The sequence below is a fragment of the Balaenoptera musculus genome, chromosome 6 (assembly GCF_009873245.2).
Source record: "Balaenoptera musculus isolate JJ_BM4_2016_0621 chromosome 6, mBalMus1.pri.v3, whole genome shotgun sequence".
NCBI classification, from domain to species: Eukaryota; Metazoa; Chordata; class Mammalia; order Artiodactyla; family Balaenopteridae; genus Balaenoptera; species Balaenoptera musculus.
This window is the reverse complement of record NC_045790.1, coordinates 6,930,839-6,957,625: the sequence shown is the minus strand read 5'-3', so window position 1 is coordinate 6,957,625 and position 26,787 is coordinate 6,930,839. Positions and strand designations below refer to the sequence as shown.

At 37.0% G+C, this 26,787-nt stretch overlaps 1 protein-coding gene across 2 annotated transcripts in view; it reads left to right on the top strand.

Moving 5' to 3' along the window:
- GLRA3 (glycine receptor alpha 3) overlaps window positions 1-26,787 on the top strand; it is a 191,486-nt gene that overhangs the window by 138,555 nt on the left and 26,144 nt on the right. For both annotated transcript variants that reach the window (XM_036856108.1, XM_036856109.1), the window contains exons 6-7: window positions 12,672-12,809; window positions 14,880-15,094. In XM_036856108.1, coding sequence (XP_036712003.1) covers window positions 12,672-12,809; window positions 14,880-15,094 — 353 coding nt within the window. The remainder of the gene's footprint in view (window positions 1-12,671; window positions 12,810-14,879; window positions 15,095-26,787) is intronic.

Here is a 26,787-nt window from a genome sequence, read left to right as displayed (position 1 = left end):
TCATTAAAATGGGCTCAAGATCAGGTCCTTTTCTGATTTTAGTTGAGATTTCTCACATGAACTTTAAAACACTGTACATTCAATGTGTGGTAATTTTGTGAAGTTTTGAAAAATGTGAACAATGTTATCAGCATGATTGTCGTTTGAGGAGACCAATTAGGAGTCACAAATTTTATTTCCACCATTATCCTAAGAGAGAGAGGGAGAAAGTTTACACTGATGGTCTATGATAAAGTCTTTAAGGTCTTCAGAGAGAAATGTAACCAAAGTACTAGTAGAATAATGGTGATAAGTTAGTTACACCAGAGAGTTTTAGAGAAAGTGTAAATACTAAGAAAATAATTTAGCAGGCCTAAGAACTTAAATGAAACCGCATGTAACAACCTGGTTTATGGTAATATTATTCAAGTTAAATGCACAAATTATAAATTACAGTGTTTTAGTTAAATACATTTTGACATGGCAGTTGTCCCTTGTCAGGTTAATAAAATTTACTGCAGTAATATCTCTCCTGGCGATAGACAGCCAGCACCCGCCAAGTGTGAGCATTTTCTTCCTTTTGTTTTTTAAATTCCACCTGTTCCTTAAAAACACAAGATTTGAAATCCCAGTCTCTTTCTCTCTCTCTCTTCCAATTGAGGAAGCTGGACCAAATATGATTCCAGTTCACTTTTAAAACTAAATGTGAATCTATAATTTACTAATAAATCTCAAACTTGTTTTGAACTTAAATGTATGCTCAGCCCACATTTTCTCTTTAAATAAATATTACTTTTATGATTTCCTCCTGGTATAAAGTATTAAGCAATAACCGGTTATTTTTCTTCTGTAGTCTTTTTTTTTTAACATCTTTTTTGGAGTTAAAAAATGTTGTGTTAGTTTCTGCTGTATAACAAAGTAAATCAGCTATATGTATGTATATATCCCCATATCCCCTCCCTCTTGCATGTCCCTCCCACCCTCCCTATCCCACCTCTCTAGGTGGTCACAAAGCATGAGCTGATCTCCCTGTGTGATGCAGCTGCTTCCCACTAGCTAGCTATTTTACATTTGGTAGTGTATATATGTCAGTGCTACTCTCTCACTTCGTCCCAGCTAACCCTTCCCTCTCCCCGTGTCAAGTCCATTCTCTACATCTGCATCTTTGTACTGTCCTGCCCCTAGTTTCATCAGAACCGTTTTTTTTTTTTTTAGATTCCATATATATGTGTTAGCATATGGTATTTGTTTTTCTCTTTCTGACTTTCTTCTGTAGTCTTTTAACCTATTTTTAAAAAATGACCAAAGATGACATTTTTTAAAAATGATAATGGGATACATTTGAATGATGTGTTCAAAATCAGCAAATTTGTACTGGAAAATTTGAACAATAGAAAAACAAAGAGGCACATGCTTTAACCTTGACTCACAACTGTCCTCACGTGTGTTAACTCTTTTGGAGTTTGTCTCATGACCCTTTTTCCTTTACTCGTGTGTATGTGTGTGTGTGATTATGTATATATATGATTATATGTGACCAAATATGATTCCAGTTCACTTTTTTTTTTTTTTTTTTTTAAAGATTTTAAATTTTTATTTATTTATTTATGGCTGTGTTGGGTCTTCGTTTCTGTGCGAGGGCTTTCTCTAGTTGCGGCAAGTGGGGGCCACTCTTCATCGCGGTGTGCGGGCCTCTCACTATCGCGGCCTCTCTTGTTGCGGAGCACAGGCTCCAGACGCGCAGGCTCAGTAGTTGTGGCTCACGGGCCCAGTTGCTCCGCGGCATGTGGGATCTTCCCAGAACCAGGGCTCGAACCCGTGTTGCCTGCATTGGCAGGCAGATTCTCAACCACTGCGCCACCAGGGAAGCCCCCAGTTCACTTTTAAAACTAAATGTGAATCTTTAATTTACTAATAAATCTCAACCTTGTTTTGAACTTAAATGTATGCTCAGCCCACATTTTCTCTTTAAATAAGTATTACTTTTATGATTTCCTCCTGGTATAAAGTATACCTGATGACAGGGGTGACCATATAATTTATCATCAACATGGGGACACTTAGGAGAATAAATGAAGGGCACCACATGTATTTAAATTTTTATATCTTTGTAATATATATTTATTAACTGACATGATTTTTATATTAGTGGATGAGTATAGTTCTAGTTTTTTAAATATAATCCTTCCTAAATCAAAGCAAACTAATTTGGAATCATCTTTAAAGCTTCAATTTTGGTACTAAATTTGAAATTGTTGACACCATTAGTGGATCTTGCTATATAGACTATAATGGTTTTATTAAGAAAATAATCTGTATGCAGTTGAGATAGCTAAAGTACTTGATAATTTTAGAGCTTAATTTTACTTTTCTTTGTATTGAAATAGGTAACTAGTTCAGCCCATATATTTTTACAGATATTGTCTTTGTGTTTGTCTTGAGTACCTTTTATCAAAAAATGTTTCTATAGAACAAAACTCAGTCAAATTAGTTGCTTTTATTTAGGAATCTTTTAAAATTCTTCACCTAATTCACATGCTGGAAAATAGGCCTTCTGAATTCCATTGAATTTCAATATAAGTTATCCAATTAAAAACAAGCAGTCCATCAATATAATTTTCTCATAAGTTAAGATATTCCAAGGCACAGTTATTAAATAAATAAATAAATAAATAAATATTGTACAGCATTTGAGACCTCACTGTTCTCCCTTACTATTGTAGGGATTAATCTCAATGTGTACCTGTTTAGAAACATCGTATTTATAATTCCTATCTGATAAAAAGTTTCAGAATCTAAAATTTTAGTGCTCCATTCATAACATAATTTGATTAAATATTTCCAACTGATTTTGAACAAATGCAACCGAAATTTAGAGAACCTATTTACTGAGAGTTCAATACCATTGCAGAATATATAAGTTCATTTTTAAAGTACTTTCAAATGTTCAAATTTTTAAAAAAATTTATCTGATAGCAAGCAGTAAATAGAGAAACATGTTATGCCATGATGAAATATAATTTTTAATTCAACATCAGCTTTGTCACACACAGAGAATTATAGTTCACTTAACTGGACGTTCCTATAAAAATGTAAAATTTAACAACTATAACTCCTCTTCAATTGATGGAATGGAGCAGAGCTTATGGATGTAAAATAAATCATATATGCATCATTACTAATTTCAAGAATACTGCATCTCCATAGATTTTTCAATTTAGTAAGAACGTAATTTTTAACATGGTGATGAGTTCCAACAAATATTTTATTCAGATCCATCACAAACAAGTGACATTTATTTTCAATGCTGAACTTTTTAAATGAATTTAACAGACTTTACAATAGAATTTACAGTGACATCACATACTTCATCCTCAACACATGTAATTCCAAAAGAATTAGATTTAAAAATCAAACTCACTTAAAATCATTTTAACCAATTTTCTCTTTGAAGCAGGAAATGATACTGAAACAAAACTGCCATCATTTAATTGCTTGCAAATTTCCTGTTATGCGCTTTTCCAAGAAAACCTGAAGTCAAAAAAGAGTGAAATTAATTCAGAAAAATAATCATTCGATCTAAATAAAAATTCAGTTTTCATAGAGTGATACGTAAATGCTCCCCCTGCAAACACACTTATCAAATGATCATCTTTGGGCAGTATTCCAAAAAGGACTGTATCTTTTGAAATAGATGCTGGTATGTTTTCAGCTCATTTGTGTCTTGTGGCTTTTATGTGGACAGTGCTATCCTTGTAGCCCCTTTCGTGAATGTTAAATATAAACAACATCTTGTTCAAGTTGCACCTTCACCATCAACTTTTTGTGTGAAATGGAAATTTGGTGCTTGCTTTTTCAATAAATATTGGATTCTTTTAGCCATTGCTGCTAGGAGAGTTTATTACAAAATATGGGTGTTGCCAAACAATAACATAAATGTTTGTAGGTTTTAAAGCATTCGGATTACTTCCTATATGATCCTTAGCAGTACTAAGCTAGTAGTACTAAGCAGTACTCAGCTTTCAGTTACAACTAACATAATTTTCTGTGACACTTAGGCACTTTGACACTTCACAGATGTCCCAGGTTTGTACACCAAGTGCCCAGCAGGGGGAACAAAGGTGAAAACTGCTGCCGCTACTGCGATCAGGAGTTAGCTGCCCTTGAAATGTTAGTTACTGAAGGGGTCTGATAAAGACAGAGGGACCATTGCTGAAGCGGGCTGTTTTACAGGTTTAACCTAATATTTCATACTCTATTATCCTATGGGAGAATCTGGAAGTAAAATTGAAGATGTACCAAACCAATAATGATGTATTTTAAAACAATGATTAATAATGATACCTTATCTAAAAATGAAGAATCTAGAACAACTGCTAAGTCAGAGAGGACATGGGGAAAAAAAAAAAAAAGGTAATCTAGGGCTGTTTTGGCAAACCAAGATGTATGGTTAGAATTCTTATAACCAAGTGACTCCTTTACTAGGAGAAAGGAAGAAAAAGGGAAATCCTGAAAGATTGAATATTTTTTCTCTTAAGACACTAAGCTCTCAAAAAAAACCTGAGTCATCTTTTATAAAAAATAAATTTATTTTATTTATTTATTTTGGCTGCTTTGGGTGTTCGTTGCTGTGCACGGGCTACTCTTCGTTGCGGTGCTTGGGCTTCTCATTGTGGTGGCTTCTGTTGTTGCGGAGCACGGGCTCTAGGCACACGGACTTCAGTAGTTGTGGCATGCGGGCTCAGTAGTTGTGGCTCCTGGGGTCTAGCACTCAGGCTCAGTAGTTGTGGCACACAGGCTTAGTTGCCCCGCGGCATGTGGGATCTTCCCGGACCAGGGATCGAACCCGTGTCCCCTGCATTGGCAGGCGGATTCTTAACCACTGTGCCACCAGGGAAGTCCCTGAGTCATCTTTAAGTCTACCCCAATCAGATGGGATGGAGGCGTCATATTAAGATACAAACAGTTGTAAATAATTGAAAACAAACACCCCTCTATTTTTCACATTGAGAATAGTAAATATTTAATTTAACACTGCTACACCTGGATAATTGTTACAGTCTTTCCGCTGGAAGACTTTATCTGATTCTCCTTCTGCTCCTGTACTCCAGCTTGGTTTAGACCCCTTTCTGCACTCACATAGAACTCTGCTTATTCTCTATCAGACTCTTCACAATCTGTTAGTTTATCTGTTTTATTGTCAGCTGCCACTATTCTACGAGCATCTTGACTGGAGCTAGGTCATTCTGCAGTTCCAGCCGTTTACCTAGGTACTTATAGAGGGTAGGAACTCAACAATTATTTATTAAATTAATGAACTAGTTAAATTAATTCCAGGGCCACATTTCGGTAATAACATTTTTTCTTGTTGGTAATATTTGAATATTTTTATAGATGAGATTTTTAAAAAATAGAGTTTTTAGAGCAGTTTAAGGTTCACAATAAAATTGATCAGAAATTGACAATTTCCCTTACACCTCCCTACCCCCCCCCCCCACATGCACATCCTCTGCTAGTGTCAACACCCCACACCAGAGTGGTGCACTTATTACAATCTGTGGACCTACATTAAGGTTCACTCTTGGTGGTGTGCATTCTCTGAGTTTCGACAAATATGTAATGACATGTATTCCATTGTAGTATCGTGCAGAATAGTTTCACTGCCCTAAATATCCTCTGTGCTCTGCCTATTCACTTCTCCCTCCCCCAGATCCCTGGTTACCACTGATCATTTTCCTGTCTCCATAGTTTTGCTTTTTCTAGAATGTCATGGTGTTGTAGTCTTTTCAGATTGATTGACTTCTTCCACTTAGTAAGATGCATTTAAGGTTCCTCCATGTTTTCTCATGGCTTGATAGCTCATTTCTTTTTAGTACTGAATACTATCCCATCATCTGGATGTACTGCAGTTTACTTATCCACTTACCTGCTGAAGAATATCTTGGTAGCTTCTAAGTTTTGGCATGTACAAAGCTGCTATAAATTTCTATGTGCAGGTTTTTGTCTAGACATATTTTCGACTCATTTGGTTTTCAACTCATTTGATTGCTAGATCATATGGTAAGAGTATGTTTAGTTTTATAAGGATCCACCAAACTGTCTTCCGAAGTGGCTGTACCATTTTTTCATTCTCACCAGCAATGAATTCTTGTTAGTCCACATCCTCATCAGTATTTGGTGTTGTCAGTATTCTGGATTTTGGTCATTCTGATAGGTGTGTTGGTTTCTTGTTGTTTTAATATGAAATTCTCTAATGACATACAAGAATTTTTTAAAAGATTATAAATTTATATCTCCTAATATCTTATACCAGCCCCCTACCATTTCTTATGTTTAATTAGAGTTTTTTAAAAACTATTTTCTTATCTAATGTCAGAGAAATTGGGAATTTGCGTGCTTTTTTTCAGAGGGCTGGAAAAGATCTCAAGGAAATATTACAATTCTTTCAAATATTGCAAACTTCCACAGCATATTAATTGCATATCTGTTAACCCATTTTTTGTGCTTCAAACTATGATTAATTATTTAAATATATATCAGGAGTGTATTTTCTAAGATATTTGCGTGCACAAAATTATACACATTTAAAAAAATTCTGCATACATCCATTTCAAGCTCTCCACTCGCCAAAGTTGATGAGAAGTCCACCATCATAAATTCTTCAGGACACCCTCTCCTTCATAGTGTTAGAAAACAGTGTCTGGGTTTATGTGAGTCTTGAACCAAAGTCTATCAGGCTATTATTGCCACGCTGCTGCTTCTCCGTATGGACATCAATGTCATTACCAAATGCTGAACATTGGGTTGTGTTCTGCTATTGCCCACTCTCGATTAGCCCCAGAGGTACCACTCAAGAAGTTCAGGCTCCAGAAGCTTTTTCTGCATCTCAAGATTATACCTATGTCTTGCTTTCTCGTGCCACAGATATTCACACCGCTATGGTCCACTTGATGTTCTACACCCCCCTCCCCCCAGTCACAGTGCCGCATGCAATTGGCACAAGTTTTTAATGCTTATACATGCTTAGATAGCTCCCTACACTTTATTTTTGATTCCTTTGATCAGCCTGTCTGTTTCTTTAACAGTAACTAATCCTTTCCTATTCTTTCTTTATAGTGTATTTTAATTAGATTTATAAGGCTTTATTCAATTATATCATAAAATCAGAGGGCTGGAAAAGGCTTTGGAGTTCATCTATTTTAGCTAACACAATGATTAAGGGTCTCATAACATTCCTGACAGATCATTTCCTAGCCTCTGCTTGAGGGAAACTTGTTACCTTACCAATTCCACTGTCAAATTCTTTTAGAACATTCTCACTTACACTTATTTAGCTGAAATGTGCCTTCTTGAACTTCCTATTTTGTTTGTTACTTTTCTGTCTTCACCTTTCTCTTTCCAAGGTGAAAATTCTCTGATCCTTCCTATAGCTTTTTTTTCCTTTCTATATTATCTCCCTTGATAATCTCAGATAGTCTACAATTTTAATCTCATCCTTAGGTAGGTAACTCTCAAACTTATAACTACAATCCTGATCTCACTTTCAATGTATAGGTCCATGATTTCAACAATTTTCAACATATAAATCAATGTTCAAACTTGTTAACAACACCTGCATCTCCTGCTAGCATCTTAAATTCAGTGTACCCCCAAGTAAACCCATCAGATACAAACACACAAGCACATCTTCCTCCTTTCCTTTTATCTATTTCTAATTCAAACAGTCAACCTCCTCGTACATGTTACATACTATTTTAGGTACTGGAAAAATATGCCAGTGACTAAAATAGAATAATCTCTGCTTTTATAAAGTTTAAATTCCAGGAGGCTAGATAAAAAATAAACAAAATAAAAACTTGATGACTATATACCATGTCAGGTAAAGAGTAGTTCAAAGGAAAAAAATAAACAGGAAAGGCTAATGTAGACTTATTGGAAGAAAAGTATTTTATAAGATGGTCAGAGAAGGCTACTCTACTGACATGACATGTAAGCAAAGACTGTGGCATAGCTACTTGTCAGTGACTTAGACTTGAAACTTTGAAAAGTTCTTTAACTTCTTATTTTCCCTTAACAATATATTTAATTAATTTCCAATTTTGACAAAATGATCTACTGAAGTATTACCTCTACCTTATATTCCTGAAGAACCATTGAGGAAGAATGAAAATTTTTTCTTTACCTTCTCAAGAATGCAAATAAACCTTTTAAAATTTAATTTATTTTATTGTGTTCAAAACACTTAGCATGAGATCTGCCTTCTTAACAGATTTTTAGGCGTACAATACATTATTGTTGACTGTAGGTATGATGCGATACAACTGATCTCTAGAGCTTATTCATCTTGTTTGACTAAAACTTTATGCTTGTTGATTAGTTATTCTCATTTCCCCATCCTTCAGCCCCTGACAGCCACCATTCCATTCTTTAATTCTATGAATCTGATAATTTAAGATGCCTCATACAGGTGAAGTCATGCCGTATGTGTCTTTCTGTGACTGGCTTATTTCACTTGGCACAATATCCTTGAGCTTCATCCATGGTGCCGCAAAAACTAAAAATAAGACTACCGTGTGATCCAGTAACCCCACTTCTGGGTATTTATCACAAGAAGTGAAATGAGAATCTTGAAAAAATACTAGCACTACTGTGTTCATTGTAGCACTGTTCACAGTAGCCAAGATGTGGGAACAAGCTATACGTCCATTGACAGACGAATGGACAAAAAATGTAATATATACATACAGTGGGGTACTATTCAGCCTTTAAAAAGAAGGAAATTCTGTAATATAGGGGGAAAAACCCTTAGTTTCTGAAGGTGGTAGTTTCTTAAATCTTGGTTGCAATGTGAAATTGGAAACCATAGCAATGAACTCTTCTTTTTTTGTTGTTGAAGTATAATTGATTTACAATATGGTGGTAGTTTCAGGTGTATAGTAAAGTGCAGCAAAATAATCTGAAAAAAATATGAATATATAACTGAATCACTTTGCTGTATATTTTGCAATGAACTCTTCATGCTCTTGTAAATTAAAATCTGTTTGTGTCTTGAACGTTAAATGGATCTTTTGCCTGTGCATGATTTTTAAGAGCATGCTTTGATCATTTCGAAAACATTAGCTTAATGAGTTATTCAGATATTCCAAACATTGACACATGACATTATGCAATATTGAAAAGTCACATTTGTTAATATCACCATTGAGCTCATCAAAAAATCTTTAAGTATTGGGAAAATAATTTTTCCAAAATTTAATGTTAAATAGAAAACTCAAAATCTACCATTGACAACAAATACTGTCAGTTGTTTCCCTCAACACGATAGGTTCACTCACTTCTTTTATTTTCAAGAAAATGATTGGCCATATACCTAATCATAATAACCGTAGTTTGCCAGTCATTTTTTTTTCAAGTAAAAATGGTGTTTCGAGCAAAACCAGCTGGCTTACTTGCAAATCAATCACACCAGTGCTTTTTCTTAAAAGAACCATCGTGTTACAACGTGCAGCTGAAGTGCTTTACCCGTACTTCCCATTTTGATACACAGAATATTAAAAGGACATTTATATAAGGGCCAAAATTTATTAAGATTATAATTGTTATTGTTTCATCAAGGATTGAGGACATTCTTAAATAAAATGGCATTGTTTATACTGCAAGATATGGCAGTAAAGAATACAATAACCACTAGCACAGTTTGGAGCTACCGCTTTTATTCTAAAGCACTAGAAGTTTTACTTACTGTGTTTTCACCATCTGGACCAATGTCAACACAATGAAAAAGGCAGATAATGTCTTATGAATATGAAAGCAGTTTGGATTTTGTGAATCCCATGAGAAGATTCTACTAGAGTGATGTTTCTAAAGCACAATTTTTGTCATGTCACTCCCCTGCTCAAAAGATTTCAATTGTTTATCATTGCCCACAGGGAATTTTAAAAAATCAAACTTTGCAACCTGGAGTGTAAATTTTATATAATCTTACATTAATTCATATTTTCATTCCATATGCTTCTTCATGCAAACTGGCTCTAGATAAATAAATTATTGCTATTCCTATTATAAACCTTGGGAGTTTGTGGTTTCTTTCAACCAATTATACTATTTCCTTTGCCTGAGTGCCTCACTGTCTCTCACGTTCTTTATATGCTGGTCTTGCCGTTCTTCAAGGTCCAACTCAAATGAGGCTTAAATGGCTATTATAGATCCCTCTTCTGAATGCACATAGCACTTTGAACCTCCCCCATGCCACTTATTTTCTACCTGGTAATAGCACCTCACATCCCCTGAAACCCAGTAGGATGCCTTACATATGGTCTGTGCCAAATAGATACTTGTTGAAGAAACAAGTGTTTGCTTGCATTGAGTCATTTGTTTACACGTTTCCCTGCAGCTACCCTATGAGATTGTTGGCTGAAGGTAGGGTTAATGCCTTTGTTCCCTCAATGAAGTATTCCTTGTTGTGGAACTCATTATGGTACAAGGCAATTCAGCTCACAGCCTCAATCTCATTAGCCAGTCTCTTCACCTTGGCAATTATCAGAATTGTATAAAGTTCTGCCAACCAAAAGCATAACGATGCTAAAACACTGTGAACTGTGTAGAAAAGTACTGATTTCTTTTTAAAGTTATGTTTGAAGGCTTATTGAGGCAAAATTACCATTTAGTTAATTTCCTTGAACATCCACTTAGTTACTTAGAATAAAAACATTACCGCCTAAAATTGTCATCTCACTATTTTCCTTCTGGTTTCAAACTTAAATACTTTATGGACCTTAAGGAAATAGCATAGCTTGATTAAGATATGCCCATGCCTAAATCACTTAGTGTGCATGAGTATCTGACACAAGAGCAAGCTGAGTATGTTGTCTATAAATTGCATCAGAGACTAACTAAGCCTTGTCTTTGAGGGAATTTCAGAGAGCTACTTCCTTTTCACAGAAAACCCTAAGAAAAACTTAGAACATAAAAACAAAACAGGGTTTCAGTTCATTTCTCCATTTATCTGTCTAAATTGGGAAATATCTCACATATTTTTGTCTTCAGGGATTGCACATGTGGAAGAATAGGGTACCTGTCTTACCTGGAAGTAAATAAGAATCAGTGCCTATTTTACTTTTGATCCTTGAGAAATGTGCATCTATTTTCTCTTTAGGTAAAATGGTATAGACAATGGATATATCAAAAGACTTGCAAATAAAAGTGAAAGCCTTCTATTATTAGCCACCAAATCATTAACTGCAGGGTTCAATGAAATGTATTCCAGTGTAAGCAAGTCAAACATAAGTCCTTGCTGTGCTAAGTCCAATGGTCTAGAGGACAGTCCAGCAGGTCTTCTTATCTGTCCCGGAACCAGAATTCAGGCGTGTCCCCTTCAGTCTGGAGGACTTTACAACCTCTACCAAGTAGCGCTTGCTCCGTAATGAGCCATCATACGGATGCTGCGGCTGCTAAAGCCAGCTTCCCCGTAGCCAGTGGAGTGGATGTCGTGAGGTGTGCCCACGGGTCAGGAGGGTGGGCTGGGCATCTGGCTCCGGTCACTATCACCACAGCTGGATCAGATTCAGCTCTTTCGGGGATGTCTTCCAGGTATTGTGGGAGGAAGAAGGGTGATCAGTTCCCTTCCAGACACCTCGCCCTGCTCAGCCTAACCTGCCCCACGCCAGCTGTTTCTAATCATGCACACAGCCCCTTGTCGACAACATTAGCTACCAGAGAATTTGTTCGGGACACTTTCCCTTGTTTGCCACTTGCTTCATGCACCTAGAGCTTCTGCTTCCTTTATCTGGCCCCTTGCCTTTGTTCAGAGGCCAGACTGTGCTTCCTATCTTCCTACCTCCAGGGCAGCTGTGAACTCTGACCACCTGCAATCTTCCCCGCAGGTGACGTTCCCTTTGACTCCTTCTCTGCAACGGCCTTCAAGTGCACCTTTCAACAGCCTCTCACTCAGAGGGAAGAAAAAGATCAAATTCTGCTTTCCTTAGATACCACTCCTATAGACAGATGACATTTTAATTTGCTAAAAGACGCTGGCTTATTACAAAATATATTCCTGAATTCTAGTCTGAATTCACTCATGCTATGTGCAAGAGTTTATCCCTCCACAAACATGTGGATTTTCTTTGTATACCGACTTTCCCTGAATAGCAGTCATTTCTATCTAAAATATCCTTTTGTCCATTTTGGGACTCGGGATGCAGAAGCAGATGCCATAAACTGAAATAGTTAATGATTAAACCAAGAAAGGTATCAGCTCTGGTTCGTTCCCTCCATGGATGTTATAGTTTAGGTCATTTCCTAACCCGTGACAATTTCAGTTTCTGTTGAAAGGGTCCTGAATAATTTGAGAAAAGGTGAGGAGAGATCTAATGCAGTGGAACCAAAATGAATTGCTGAGTTAATGCAGTAGCTGCCCATCCCAAGGAAAGAATGTATATGCCTATTCTTTAAGGTGCCTACATGCCATGCCATACTTATTATTAGCCTACTACATTTTCTTACATTATTTGATAAATATTCTGTATGAAGAGGCTTCAGTAGACTGGAATTGTGCCATACATAGCTCAATCAATAGAGTTAAGGTGACACTGTTTGGTCTTCCCATCCTATGGGAACTCTACAAGTGATTATTTTAAATTTCACTCCTTTGAATGCCCTTTTCTCTATAAGTATTTTTATTATGTTTTGCCTAGTTGGGTACACAATGAATGATCTCATTTTTGAATGGCAAGATGAGGCACCTGTACAAGTGGCAGAAGGACTCACTTTGCCCCAGTTTCTGTTGAAAGAAGAGAAAGATTTACGATACTGCACTAAACATTACAACACAGGTAGGAGTTGAGTGTTCTTCAATACACTTATGACTTGTGGTTTTATGATATTCAGATGTTTCTTAATTATAGCGCTAGGTTAATTATTTTAACAATTTATAGCTGAATTTTTTTTTATGGTCATAGAGCAGAGAATGGATGTCTTTGAAACTTACGGAAGCTTTGACTCATCACATCTTGTTGTATAATTGGTTTGTATGGAACAAAAGAAATGCTTGGTATTCAATTATATTTAACTAATTTCTTTTGTTGTGAAATGCCTATAGTTACATAGTAATGATGTTTCCAAAAAAGTTCCTTTAATTTCTATGTGAGCCATAAAATGTACTTTTTAACTGGCCTGTAGCTGTAAACATTGTGTTTGCTAACAAAATGAAAGAGGTCGCTTTTTGTTTTAAGGCTTCACTTGCCTAAATTTTTAGTTTAGCCACAATGTCATGCATTTCAAGATATTGTTACTAAGCATCTACTACTCACATTGACACAGTAGCCTTTTACCTTTGAGAGTAAATATCAGATACAGTCATCAACATCAAGGACTGCAAGACTTGTACATTCATGTTATTTGTTCACTTCTCTCACAACTGGAACTGGCTATTTCCGTAATATCTCTTCTAATTGACTAATCTACAAGTTCCCTTAAACTGCCCACAGTTGAGGCATCACTCCAAAGTGGTGAGCGCTGGCCTCCCACTAGCATCTGTGGCTGCTCTTATTATTTCCTTACAGTAACTATGATTTTTCTTGGGCTCAACATTTCCAGAACTGTGACCTGACCTTTCACTACATAGTCAGCCCTCCATATCCATGGGCTCACATTCAAAGATTCAACCAACTGGGGATTGAACATATTGGGAAAAAAAATTCCAGAAAGTTCCAAAAAGCAAAGTTCTCCCTGTACCATTTGTTAAAGAGACCATGCTTTCCCTGTTGAATAGTCTTAGTCCTTTGTCTAAAGTCAATTGACCATAAATGATCAGTTCTTGACTTTCAATTCTATTCCATTAATCTGTATATCTTTACTTATGACAGTACCATACTTTGTGATTATTGTAGATTTGTAGCAAGTCTTGAAATTGGGAAGTGTGAGTTCACCAAATTTGTTCTTTTTTTCCCTCAAGGCTATTTTGGCTATTGTAGGTCCCTTGCATTTTCATACTAATTTTAAGATCAGCCTGTCAATTTCTGCATAAAAGCCAGTTGGGATTTTGATAGAAATTGCAATAAATTTGTAGATCAATATGGGAAGTATTGCAATCTTAACTATGTTAACTCTTCTGATTAATGACTACAAAATGACTTTCTATTTATTTTGATCTTCTTTAATTTTGTTCAACTGTGTTTTGTAATTTTTAGTGTAGAAGTTTTATACTTTTTTGTTAAATTTATTTCTAAATATTTTATTTTATTTGGTTCTTGTAAATGGAATTGTTTTCTCAATTTAATTTTTGGATTGTCCATTGCTAGTGTACAGAAACACAATTGCTTTTTGTATACTGATAGTGTATCCTGTAACCTTGCTGAACTCTTCAGCTCAAGTAGATTTTTAGTGAATTCTTTAGGATTTTCTAAATACAAGGTAATGGCTTCTACTTATAGAGATAGTTTTACTGCTTTCTTTTCAGTCTAAATGCCTTTTATTTAATTGTTTGCCTAATTACCCTGGCTAGAACCTCAAGGTACAGTGTTTAAAAGAAGGTATAAAAGCAGACACGAATCAAGTGAAATAATAAACATTTTAGTACTTTGCAAGTATGAAGTGCTAATCAAATGTGAAGTAATAAGATTATATATTATTTCCTGAAATAGTACACTGTTCTATTACATTGCTTCTAGGTGCTAACAGAAAAAAAAGAAAACTATTTTTCAGAAAACAATTTGCATATATGATTTGGGATCCCATTTCGTTATAACTTTATACAGAAATAATAGTTATATAATTTCATTATAATTGTATAATTATACAGAAAGGTGTAGGGCAAAATTATGATGAAAACAAAATTGTGACATTTGCTGCAATAACAAAGGCCTGTTTTTACCAATTACTGCATTTATTTCACAACCAATTAGGAAAGTTCACGTGTATAGAAGTGCGATTCCATCTTGAACGACAAATGGGCTACTACCTGATCCAGATGTACATCCCCAGTCTCCTGATTGTTGTTCTCTCCTGGGTTTCTTTCTGGATCCACATGGATGCTGCTCCAGCCAGGGTAGCCTTGGGAATAACCACTGTGCTGACCATGACTACGCAGAGTTCAGGGTCACGAGCTTCCCTACCAAAGGTAAGTGCGCTAAATGGCCACACACGCATATTTGCACTAATGTGTATATATATCATTGTCCATTTTGGCCACATCTTTTTCAGTAGTATTTACAGTTGGCCCCTGATTTACCATGGTTCGACTTAACGATTTTTTTGACTTTTATATGGTGTGAAAGTGATAGGCATTCAGTAGAAACTGCACTTCGAGTTTTGAATTTTGATCTTTTGCTGGGCCAGTGATGTGTGGTATCTGCTCTCATGATGCTGGGCAGTGGCAGCTACAGCTCCCGTCAGCCACGTGATCAGGAGGGTAAACAATGATACACTCACAACCCTTCTGTACCCAGACAGCCATTCTGTTTTCCACGGTCAGTACAATATTCAATAAATTACATGAGACAGTCAACACTTTATTATAAAATATGCTTTGTGTGTTTTAAAGATGTGCTGAAATAAAACATAGGAATACCTTTTTATGCATTTAGCAACATAGCAATAGAAAATTATTTTCTTTTTCTAAATGAAAAAATTTCTAGGAAAGAAATTTCTACTGTCTAAATTAAGTAATCCTGTCTGACCTCCGACAAGCTTCACTATTCTTTTCATTACAGTGATGTATGTTACTGTAATAAAATCATATTCACTTTCCTGGTGCATTTGATGCTATCTCCCTGCCATGCCAAGTAAATTATAAATCTGCTGTCATGGCTTCCTTACCCCTTACTATGAATTGCATTCTCTGACTCAATTTATTCAATTAAAATGTCTAAATAAATAAAAGTTGATGTCAGGATATTTTATCATTAAAAATGTTACTTACTATCGGAAGAACTTGATATTTAACAATGCTCACTGTGCCTTGCTAAGATTTAATGGTTGTCTTTCAAAATAAGGTTTACTTTTATTAACACATAATTGTATTTTCAAAATGATCTATATCAACTAGTGTTTTATAAAATATCGTCCAAATGAAAATTGTAAATCTGTTTATAAGATTGAGTGCTTTTTTATATACGGATAAATGTCTCAAGGGCTCTGAGTAATAGTTGAAGTTCCATAGTCAATTTGTAAATTAAATTGCCAGTTTACTCATTGATTTTTTTCTCCATGAGCTAAACAGAAATGAAAGCTCATTCATTCCGTAAGTTGTTATCCAGATAGTGAGGCACTTAGTGATTCATTTAAGGAAACTACAGCTTCTGTGAGGCAGAGCAAAAAGGCATCTGGATACAGAGATGAAGGCAGAATTGGGAGAGCATGAAGGTTTGGGTGCAGGAAGCAGAAATAAAGAAAGCAATAAATTAAAAAAACGGAACAGAGACAGGAGGTTTTGTTTTTTTTTGTTTTTTTTTAAGGAAAGAAAGGTCTGAGATGACTTCATAGTTTTTCTCAAGAAGTTTTTTTTAAAGGCATTAATTTCACCGTGATTTCAGGGAAGGAATAAATTTTCAATCATTAGCTCAAATACATACATAGATATATACAAAACCTCTCCATCTCTCAGATCATAGAGACACTGGAAATATGATAACAGATTTAAAGAATTGATTAGCAAACAGATATCTTAAGAGTTGGTGATTATATCATCTTAGGCTTTGTGATAGTTAAGGAATGGGTTATGTACAGAAGTTATGTACATTAGAATTCAGGATGGCAGATGCTGAAGTCCCAGAATAAACAAGAATTATCCTATTGGATGAGATCATTCAAAAGAGTAGAATTCTCTTGAAAAATGCAATCTTTTTTTTATAAATTTTTTTTTTAAATTTATTTATTTATTTATTTTTGGCTGTGTTGGGTCTTCGTTTCTGTGCGAGGGCTTTCTCCAGTTGTGGCAAGTGGGGGCCACTCTTCATCACGGTGCGCAGGCCTCTCACTATCGCGGCCTCTCCTGTTGCGGAGCACAAGCTCCAGACGCGCAGGCTCAGCTACCGTGGCTCACGGGCCTAGTTGCTCTGCGGCATGTGGGATCTTCCCAGACCAGGGCTCGAACCCGTGTCCCCTGCATTGGCAGGCAGACTCTCAACCACTGCGCCACCAGGGAAGCCCCGAAAAATGCAATCTTGATTCTGCGATTTGTAAAGGCGAGGGGCGAGGGCTCACACTTGCATTTAGGAATAGGAGTCTGAGACCACACACCTTAAGATCTGCTATTCTCAACCTCACAAAAGAACCCTCAGATGCCTGAAAATCTTGCCACAGAAACATCCACCATTCTCGTACTGACAAAAATCCAAGAAGGAGGAAAACAAAATTAAATTCAGGAAAACAATAGGGGATTATCAGACACAGGAGGAAGAAACAATAAATCATTAATTTATGATAATCGCTTAGTGTTTTGTCCAGGCTCTCTGCCAATGCATCTCCTGTAGATAAGAAGGAGCTTGGAAATTGGTCAAGCAAGACCCAAAGTAGAAAATCTCAGAGAATGTACTTGAGCCAACGCCTTGTGAACTACAGACCTGAGATTCCTCGCTGATATTTCCTGTTGCACTGGCTTCTGCGGTGTCATAAATCAGGCATGTAATAGCCCACAGCAAGAAGACTCCTGTGATTCATTTCTTGGAACTTGGAGCAGTCTGGCATTTCCGCAGTGCCTGCATTAGGTGGCCAGAAGAGGGTGACAATGCATCCTGTGGCCAGCATTTTTTCAAAGTTGAAAAACTTAGGAACACTTCCTAACATTGTGTACTTGGAGGAGAGTGAGTGAGAAAAACTGGCAGTGATCATAGAGCCATATCATGGAGGGTTTTATAGAAGTTGGTAAGGATTAAGTTTATTTTGGATGGAGTTTGGAAGAATCTTAATAGGAAGAGGTAAAAATGGAAGCAGAGATACTACCAAGAAAACTGTAGCTCAGAGCAGAGGATGGTCTGGCTAGATTGGTAGTCGCAGAGATGGAGAGTAGCAGATGGATTTAGAAAGAGGTAGATTTTTTTTTTTGAGAAAATCTCAAATAGAGATGAAATAGACAGGGTTTGCTTATGAACTGGACTTTGAGGAGTAAGGGAAAGGTGGGAGTCAAGGGTAGACTTAGGCTGAGTAACTGGGCATGTAGTGGTAATAGTTACTCATGGGGAAGGCGGGGGGAGGTAAGAGTTCTATGGTTGAACATGTTAAGTTTCAGATGTTTATGACCGTCACATGCAATCGTCAGAAAGGACACCCAAGCCTCAGACTTCAAGGAGTAAACTACAGATGCATAGGGAAGCAGACCAGAGATGGTTCTTCTAAGAGTAAAAGAAAGTCCAGAAAGAGGGGGAAAGAAGATGTGTTTGTGGTTGGCCCTCCTCCTCCAGTTGGAAATGGACCTGCATATTCAAAGTACCTTCTCTCCTTTCCTCTTCTAGGGCCATCTCTCCCCCACACGCAGAATAGGTTAGACAGCTCAGTTAAAGGCTAGACCCACTCACCCCAAAACTTTTCTCCCAAACTCGTTGAGATTCCCAACATTTTGTGATTTTTTTTTTAGATGTGAAAAGCAATCCTCCTTGGGAGAATTAGATTTTAATCAGGGGTCAAAGAGAGGATAGTATTAGTCACTGAACTATTTTTGAGTATATATTTGATTTACACATAGTTAAGATCTTGGCACTGAGGGAATTATATTTTTTATTAAGTATAGGGATGGGTAGGAATAGAGAAAATCATAGGAGGGACAAGATATCATTTTAATTTGTAAACTATGATTCTAGAAAGAATTGCTTTAGGGAACTCTGGGAAGATCTGGGTATACAGCAATATTTTTCCCCATTCATTTTGTTTGTGAAACCCACCAGGAGTAGCTTTTTGAGAGGACAAACTATCTTTTACATATTTTTATCCTCAGAGCCTAAATCAGTACATGATATGGGTCTATTGAGTAAATGTCATGCAGATATTTAAAGACAGTGTGAGCTTTTCAATTTTACTCCATAGTTAACTTGAAAAGCAAGAATATGCCATTTTCTCATCTCTCTCAAAAAGAATGTAAAAACTCAATTGAATTACTCTTTACTTATGTAGAGTCATATATTCCCCTGAGAATCACCAAATTAATGAAAAAGAATTTAAATATTGCCATGTATCTACTGTACAGTATAATAAAAACATTGGTTCTTAGAAAACATAACAATAGCTTTCACATTATTTTTTTTAAACATCTTTATTGGTGTATAATTGCTTTACAATGGTGTGTTAGTTTCTGCTGTATAACGAAGCGAATCATCTATACGTATACATATATCCTCATATCTCCTCCCTCTTGCGTCTCCCTCCCACCCTCCCTATCCCACCCCTCTAGGTGGTCACAAAGCATTGATATTAAGTTTTTATTCTTCATAAAGACACCAACTATAGAAGTGATTACAGTTGTTAGAACATATAAATCTAACTGCTATATTTATATTTGGATGCCATGATTTTGTGAGCACACAGAGATCTATGTGACATTACACTGAAAAGACGAGATGGGAAGGAAAATGAAGTATTTGTATTCACTACTGTGTTCTTTTCTAATTAGCTCTCATTCTTCTAAAAAAAAATACCCTGCAGTTTTAAAGGAGAGTAAATTGTAAATATCAGCGGTAATTAAATGGGGCGAGGGGGTTGCATAGTAATCAGGTTTTCCTATTGATAACTATTACTGTCAATAACGTTTTGATCCTCACCGATTGAATAAAAGATTCTAATGTCTATTCAAAGTATAGTTAACTAAAATTACTTCAATCAAGTTCAGTACAAATATGATGCAAGTGGGCTCATTTTTAGTTCATTAGTGAGACAAAATAGTTAATAATATACTTAACTTTATGATACAATATTTGATGTAGTAATTTAATTTAAAAGAATTTTCATTGAATATGTTAATAATTTTGTTCCATATTATATTCACTTAGGGAAAAGAGAGAAAAAGAAAAAAGGCACAGAAAATGAAAAAATCATTTATGTAAGAATCATAAAAAATTTCTTTTAAAATCAAAAGATATAATGCGTATGAATATTATTCAATTTTATTAGTGTTTTTTTTCTGTCTCCAGTAAATAGATAATTCCTAAACATAGGTGGATCCTATAATAAGAATAGAAATTGATAGACATCTCTGGTTCTACATTTGATCTTAGTACCTACAATTAATAGGCTTACTAGCTCTCATTAAGCTGAATTTAACAATTATCAAGTATGTCCTCTGTAGCTGACATAGAGACAGAGCCACTGCATAAATTCTTAAATGTGATGGCACAATTTGGAGAAAGTATATGATCAAATGATAACGTTTAAAAAATTTTGAAATGACATAGTACAGTGGCTTTGACATCAAATGAAGTTTAAAAACAAAAGGTGTATATGCAACTTCGAGCCAATTTTACCTATTTAATGTCTTAAATGCCCTTTACCATATTCATATAAGTCCTGGAATCATACCATGAACCTCCTGACAGATAAAATTGGATGTAAAACTCCCCCTTTGCCAGGGGAATAAAGAATTTGGTCCCAAAGTCAGTGTTGGAAACACCTTACAGGTTTTATCTGTCTTCCTGATTCCTGTTTGAAGTTATAAATGAAAGTCTCAGATCTTGGAAAAAAAGGGAATGGGAGGGTATGTGGGTATAATAAAGATGATCTTATAGAAATACGAAACCTCCAGTGCAAAAATACAAGGAAGAGAGAAGTCACAAATATAATTCAACTTTCCTTGAGTAGGTCAAAAAAAGATAACATACTGTATTAAGAAATGCTGGTAACTAACAGTGTGCACCTAAGAAGCGTTTCCAGTGACATCTAGATTTTACAGATTCATTTAAGTGTTAAAACACAAGAATCATGTCCCATAGAAAAGACAACAGTAAAGCTCCTATAATTGAAGCAAAAGTCAGAGGCAACGGGGGGTGACCTTTCAAAATACCTTAGCCTTTTTAATTGCATTTTTCTTAACTGATGACTGGATGGATTGATCAAGTTCATCACTTTGGAAATAATGCAGTTCTGCTATTATGATTCTCTGTTACATTTCATCTCTTAAAAACCTTTATGTGGCAAATAAATATTGTGTTCAAAGCATCATTCATCTACTAACGTTTATGAGGATCATAATCAGTATGAATATGACATCAGTAGGATTCTGCGGTTGTGAGTTGCCCTCCAGGGTGATAAATGGCAAAGCTCACAAAACTGTGTGATTCACCACCTAGTGTTCCAAGAAAACAGTCCTGCAGACACCTCGTTTGCCTTTTCAATATCAGCTTCATTTTACTTTAGCACCAGTTTTTAAAACATTGGTTATTCTTTTCCTTTGTTCTTATTCCTTATCTCTCTGGCTTTAAGTCTTAAATGAAGCTCAAAATAATTTTGAAACTAATATAATTTTTCCTGTAAGCATTAAAAAATGCAAAATTCTTATACAGCTTTTACACTAGGAGGAAATGAAGGATTAAGTATACTACAGTTTGGATTTGACAAATCCAAAGATAAATAAATAGTCAATATGACCTGAAAACCTCTAGGAAAAAAGCCATGACACAAGCAGGAAATTTTTCAGCATAACTCAGAGAAAAGGCATTGAGCTGCTTGCCCATTCCACAGCCAGAATTACTCATCACAGTTTATTTGACAATTTTGAGGACTGGGAGAATTCACCAGGATTGATTATCACCAATGGAGAATAAATTACCAAATTCAAAGGGCTGTTTTAGCTAATCAAAAGCAATACACTGTGATGTTTTATTATACCTCTTTCTCAAATAAAAAGCAACTTTGGATTGAGAAAAGAATTGACAAACTATTCACTCTCCTGGGATATTAACCACGTAGAGTGCCTACATGTTGGTTTGCGTGAGATTTGGAGATTCAGACTCCAGGTTCTGGTTTAATCAATTTCTTCTTCAAAGCTGTGCTGCTTATAAATGCATTATACATTTCTATTTCTAAAAATTCTTGATTAATAGTAGTCTGGGTTATAAGTCATAATTTAGTCAGTGCAATTTACTATAATTTAGTAGTCTGGGTTATAATCTAATAAATATTTACCCATTAATGCATTGTCATCTACCAGCTGTAGTTTAGGGCAGTATTTGTCCTAAGGCAATCCTTTTGACCATCTCTGTGTGGAGTAAGATAAAGGTATGTATCTTGACAAGCCTCTCAACTATAGCATATGGTGCCATACTTACAATATCGTTCACCCAATGACCTTCTAAAGGAATATAATCTAAAATTGTTGCTAGTCAATTATCTTACCTAAAACTGGCATAAAATTAAATTGATTTATGAAGAATTGCCTGAGATACATGCAAGCCATCTATTCCTCTGAATCAGAGAGCACAAAATCAAATGACTTCAGAGGGCGTATGCACAAATAAGTGAACAAAGTCGGGTCTGGTGAAACTAATAAGGGATGGAATGAGTAGTAACTGGTGAGGTGCGGTCCATACTTGGAAGCACAGTCTTTTTCATTTCTGAGATCCTGTGCGATACAAGCAAACCCATTCCCATGCCCGAATTTGCCTTGCAGCCTGCCTATCTTTATAATCTAAATAATCTATTACCTGTCCTGTTTACAACTGATTTTACTGAACTCTGACCTGACATGGTTTGAACAAATTTGGAGTTGAAGTTCAGGAGAGGTTTCTTTTTCTTTGTCACTCTCTCATTAATTAACAGCTTCTTTCTATAAAGCAGTGAGTTTTGCCCTTTAACAAAGCTGCTTTTGTTCTCTCTTCAAGATGTCACAGTGATCAGATCATAATCCACACTTGTCATCAGTCCTGGGCTTGTAGGGATCCTTGTTTTTGTTCCAGAAGCACAAAGAGTAGATCCTTTCCCACCCCCACTCCCTCTGTCCCTCCTTCTGGCTTTCTCTCCCTTCCAGGCACAGGATGCGGTTGTACCTCCCAGGTCTCTTATTGTCGGGCTGACTGTAAATAGTTCTGGCTAATGAGTTTGAGCACAGTGATTTGTGCCACTTCTAGCCCAGGGTGTTTATAACCAAATGTGAGACCCATCTGTGCCCTGGTTTTCCTCTGCTGTGGTCACCACCGGTGCTCCAGATGGTGACCACCCCATCAGCTGAGGTCATGGTGAGGATGACAATGACAACACTTGTCCTGAGTCACCAACTCCGAGTGGACATGGAGTGACCTTTGCTGTTTCGAGCCAGTGAGATCTGGGGACTGTTTGTTACTGTTATCAAATCGCAGCTTGCATCCTCCTTATGCCCACTTCCTTGTAAACAAATTCATGCTTAGGCAAGTTCCCTGAACACAACTGCTTCCCAGGGCCAAGGGCACTGGATTCCAATCTTTATAACCAGGATAATTAACCATGATAAAATCCAATATACACATATTCAGGACACCAGAAGCAGACTTTCTCTGTTTTCTAATGATAACATTGAAAAGTTGAATAAATGCAGATTTTTCTGGAAAAAAAAATCTTTCTTCTGGAAAGAAGTCTACAGAACCTATGATGCTTATATTCCTTTCCCTACATTATAAAACTTAATTTAAAAAAAAAATTATTTATTTTTGGCTGCATTGGGTCTTTGTTGCTGCGCGCGGGCTTTCTCTAGTTGCGGCGAGCGGGGGCTACTCTTCATTGCAGTGCGTGAACTTCTCATTGCGGTGGCTTCTCGTTGCGGAGCACGGGCTCTAGGCAGGCGGGCTTCAGTAGTTGTGGCTCGTGGGCTCTAGAGCGCAGGCTCAGTAGTTGTGGTGTACGGGCTTAGTTGCTCCGCAGCATGTGGGATCTTCCCAGACCAGGGCTGGAACCCGTGTCCCCTGCATTGGCAGGCAGATTCTTAACCACTGCGCCACCAGGGAAGTCTCTAAAACTTATTTTTTAGAATGAAAAAGATAAAACCTTGCAGTAAACCAGCTCTGCACATTCAAATGGTAATTTATCAAGCTAATCTGGTCCCAGATTATCACATGGCAAGTAGTCAATGGTCTCCCGGCTCATAAAAACACTTCATTATAATTAATGTGAGAATGTTGCTGGGGAGACTTTCATTGTATTTCCGAGGATAAAATGTTTCCCTGATCTAGTTTTGCTTCTGCAGAGCAACTATTTTGTTTTTATGCGGTAATTACAGTGCTCATAATTCCTTTTCTACATTGTCTTTTAGGAAGCTGATTGCTAGATTTTAGGATCAGAACCAGCAAACATACAGGACCTTACAGTATGTATTTTATGTACTGACTTCACTCTTAACTCTCAGATAAAAGTTGAAGAGGCTGGAATATTAAGATACAGAGAGTTATTTCTACTTAGTGTGTTTACAGCTGTTAACTTACGGTGGTAGCTTCAATAGAAGCAGCCTAATAACCAGGTGATACATTGATACAATAGTAGTTGAGTTTACGGCTCTTTAGCCAGATTAGCTGTCTTCAAATCCTAGCTTTGCAACTTGGTAGCTGCCTTAGTCTCTTCAGGCTGCTATAACAGAATACTGTAGATGGACTGGTTTATAGGCAACAGAAAATTATTTCTCACAGTTCTGGAGGCTGGGAAGTTCAAGATCAAGGTACTGGCAGATTCAGTGTCTGGTGACGGCCTGCTTCCTGGTTCATAGCTGGTGATCTACTAGCTGTGTTCTTTCATGGTGGAAGGGGCAAGGGAGCTCTCTGAGGTCCTTTTTATAAGGGTCCTGATCCCATTCATGAGGGCCCCACCCTCATGACCTAATCACTCCTCAAAGCTCCAACCTCCTAATACCATCACTTTGGGGGTTATATTTCAACACTGGGACTTTGAAGGGACACATTCAGTCTATAGCAGTAGCTATGTGACAAGTTATTTTACATGTCTCAGTCTCCTCATCTTTGAAATGGGAATAGTTTCCTCAACCATTGTGGGGATTAAAAGTGTTACTACTAAGAACACTCAGTAGTTTTATGGACACTACTAAGAACATTCTTGGCATGTTAGTTATTATAATTATTTCTGTAATAATAAATGGCCAATGATGGCAAGTCACTTCACATGGTTCAATCAGTTGAACATTATCTGAGAGCCCATAGTATAACGAGCACTGTGTTGGGTCCTAGAAATACAAAGGCAAATAAGATCTGGCCCTTGTCTTAGTTCACAAGATATATTAGCCTAAAAGGAGAAAGATACATAAATGGATAATGTTGGTACAGTGGGGCCAGGTCAATAATAAGATGAATTATTTGTTGTTTGCTATCAACACATAGTTTGCTAAAATATCAATATAGATCTTTCACCTTGAAATCCTCAAGGACATACTCATTTTTGCATCCTCCTAACCAAAGTTTTTGGAAAATAGCTCTTAGGGATTGTGGAACAGAGTCATTAGCTGAAGGGGGGACATTTAAATGATGCTATCCAGCAGTCACCTTATAAGAACTACCCACGGATAAACATCGTCACAACTGTGATGAGTGACCTGAGACAAGGGTTCTAGGAGGGAAGCAGAGGTAGGAAGGCAGGAAGGGCTGTACGGTTCCGGGCATTTGGAGAAGGTTTCCCTGAGAATGTCGTTTTTAAACTGAGACCTGAAGGATTAACCAGCAGTTACACAAAGGAAGGAATGTTCCAGACAGAAGTTAACAAGGAGTTCAAAGCTGCTGAGTCAGGATGGAGCTTGTCAATCGCTTTCAGGTGCCAAGAACTGAAGGAAGGAAAGTAGAGCACAGTAAGCCAGTAAGAAAGTGGCCTGAGATGGTAACTGTCAGATCTGCAGAGAGGCCTTTGCAGATCATCCCCAACTAACACAGCCCCCCTCACACTGTCCTTCTCTTCCCATTACCCTATTGTAGTTTCATTCTTGCAATTCTCTTAAATTATCTTTATTTATATGATTATTTTTTACTGTATGTTTTCCCCCACTTGAATGTAGGTTCCATTAAAGATATATCTTGTCCTTATTCCTCATCTCTGTAACTTCAGCACTAGGAGAAACTGCGAAACAGATTATTGTGGTGGAGATCAATGCTATGGCAGTAGGAGAGGACAGAAAATGATACATTTGAGAAATAGCAAAAAGGTAGGATTCCCAGGCTTGGGTCTTTGATATGAGAGAATCCTAGATTTGGAGGTGAACAACCACGAACAGAATACTGCCTTTTCACCAGGAGGAAGAGGCCGTTGTGTGTGTTTGCTGTTCATTTGGCTGAGTCTGGGGCCGTTGCGTGTGTTTGCTGTTCATTTGGCTGAGTCTGGGGCCGTTGTGTGTGCTTGCTGTTCATTTGGCTGAGTCTGGTAGAGATTCATAGCTTCTTTTTTAGTCAGATTAAGTCTGAGGTGCGTGCGCCATCCAAAAGGTACTGTCAGGTAAGAACGTGGTAAGAGAGGGGTTCAGTCAGGAAATGGAGATTTGCAGGCCCTGAGCACAGAGGAGGAACTGAATCCATGGAAACAGATAAGGGCTAGAAGTGAGACGTGTCAGTGTGAGAATAGAAGGGGCACAGGCCGTGTCTCTGAGGATCTCAGGAAGAGGAGGAAAGGCCCGCGGAGCGAAGTTGGGTGGGGTGGAGGGAAGAAACCCGGAGAATGTGGGTCAAGGAGCCACGGGAAGAACGTGCTTTGAGAAGGAGGTGGTCTTCCACATGTGGCTTTGGATTGGTTTCCAAGACAACAGTCTTCCTGCCCGGTGCATCTAATTAGCAAATATTCAGGTTTCATTTTCTCATACTCATATGTCCAAGGAGTCACACTGAGGAGAGATGGTTGCTTAAAATAGAGTCAGGGTTCCAACAGCACGGGGGACGATGG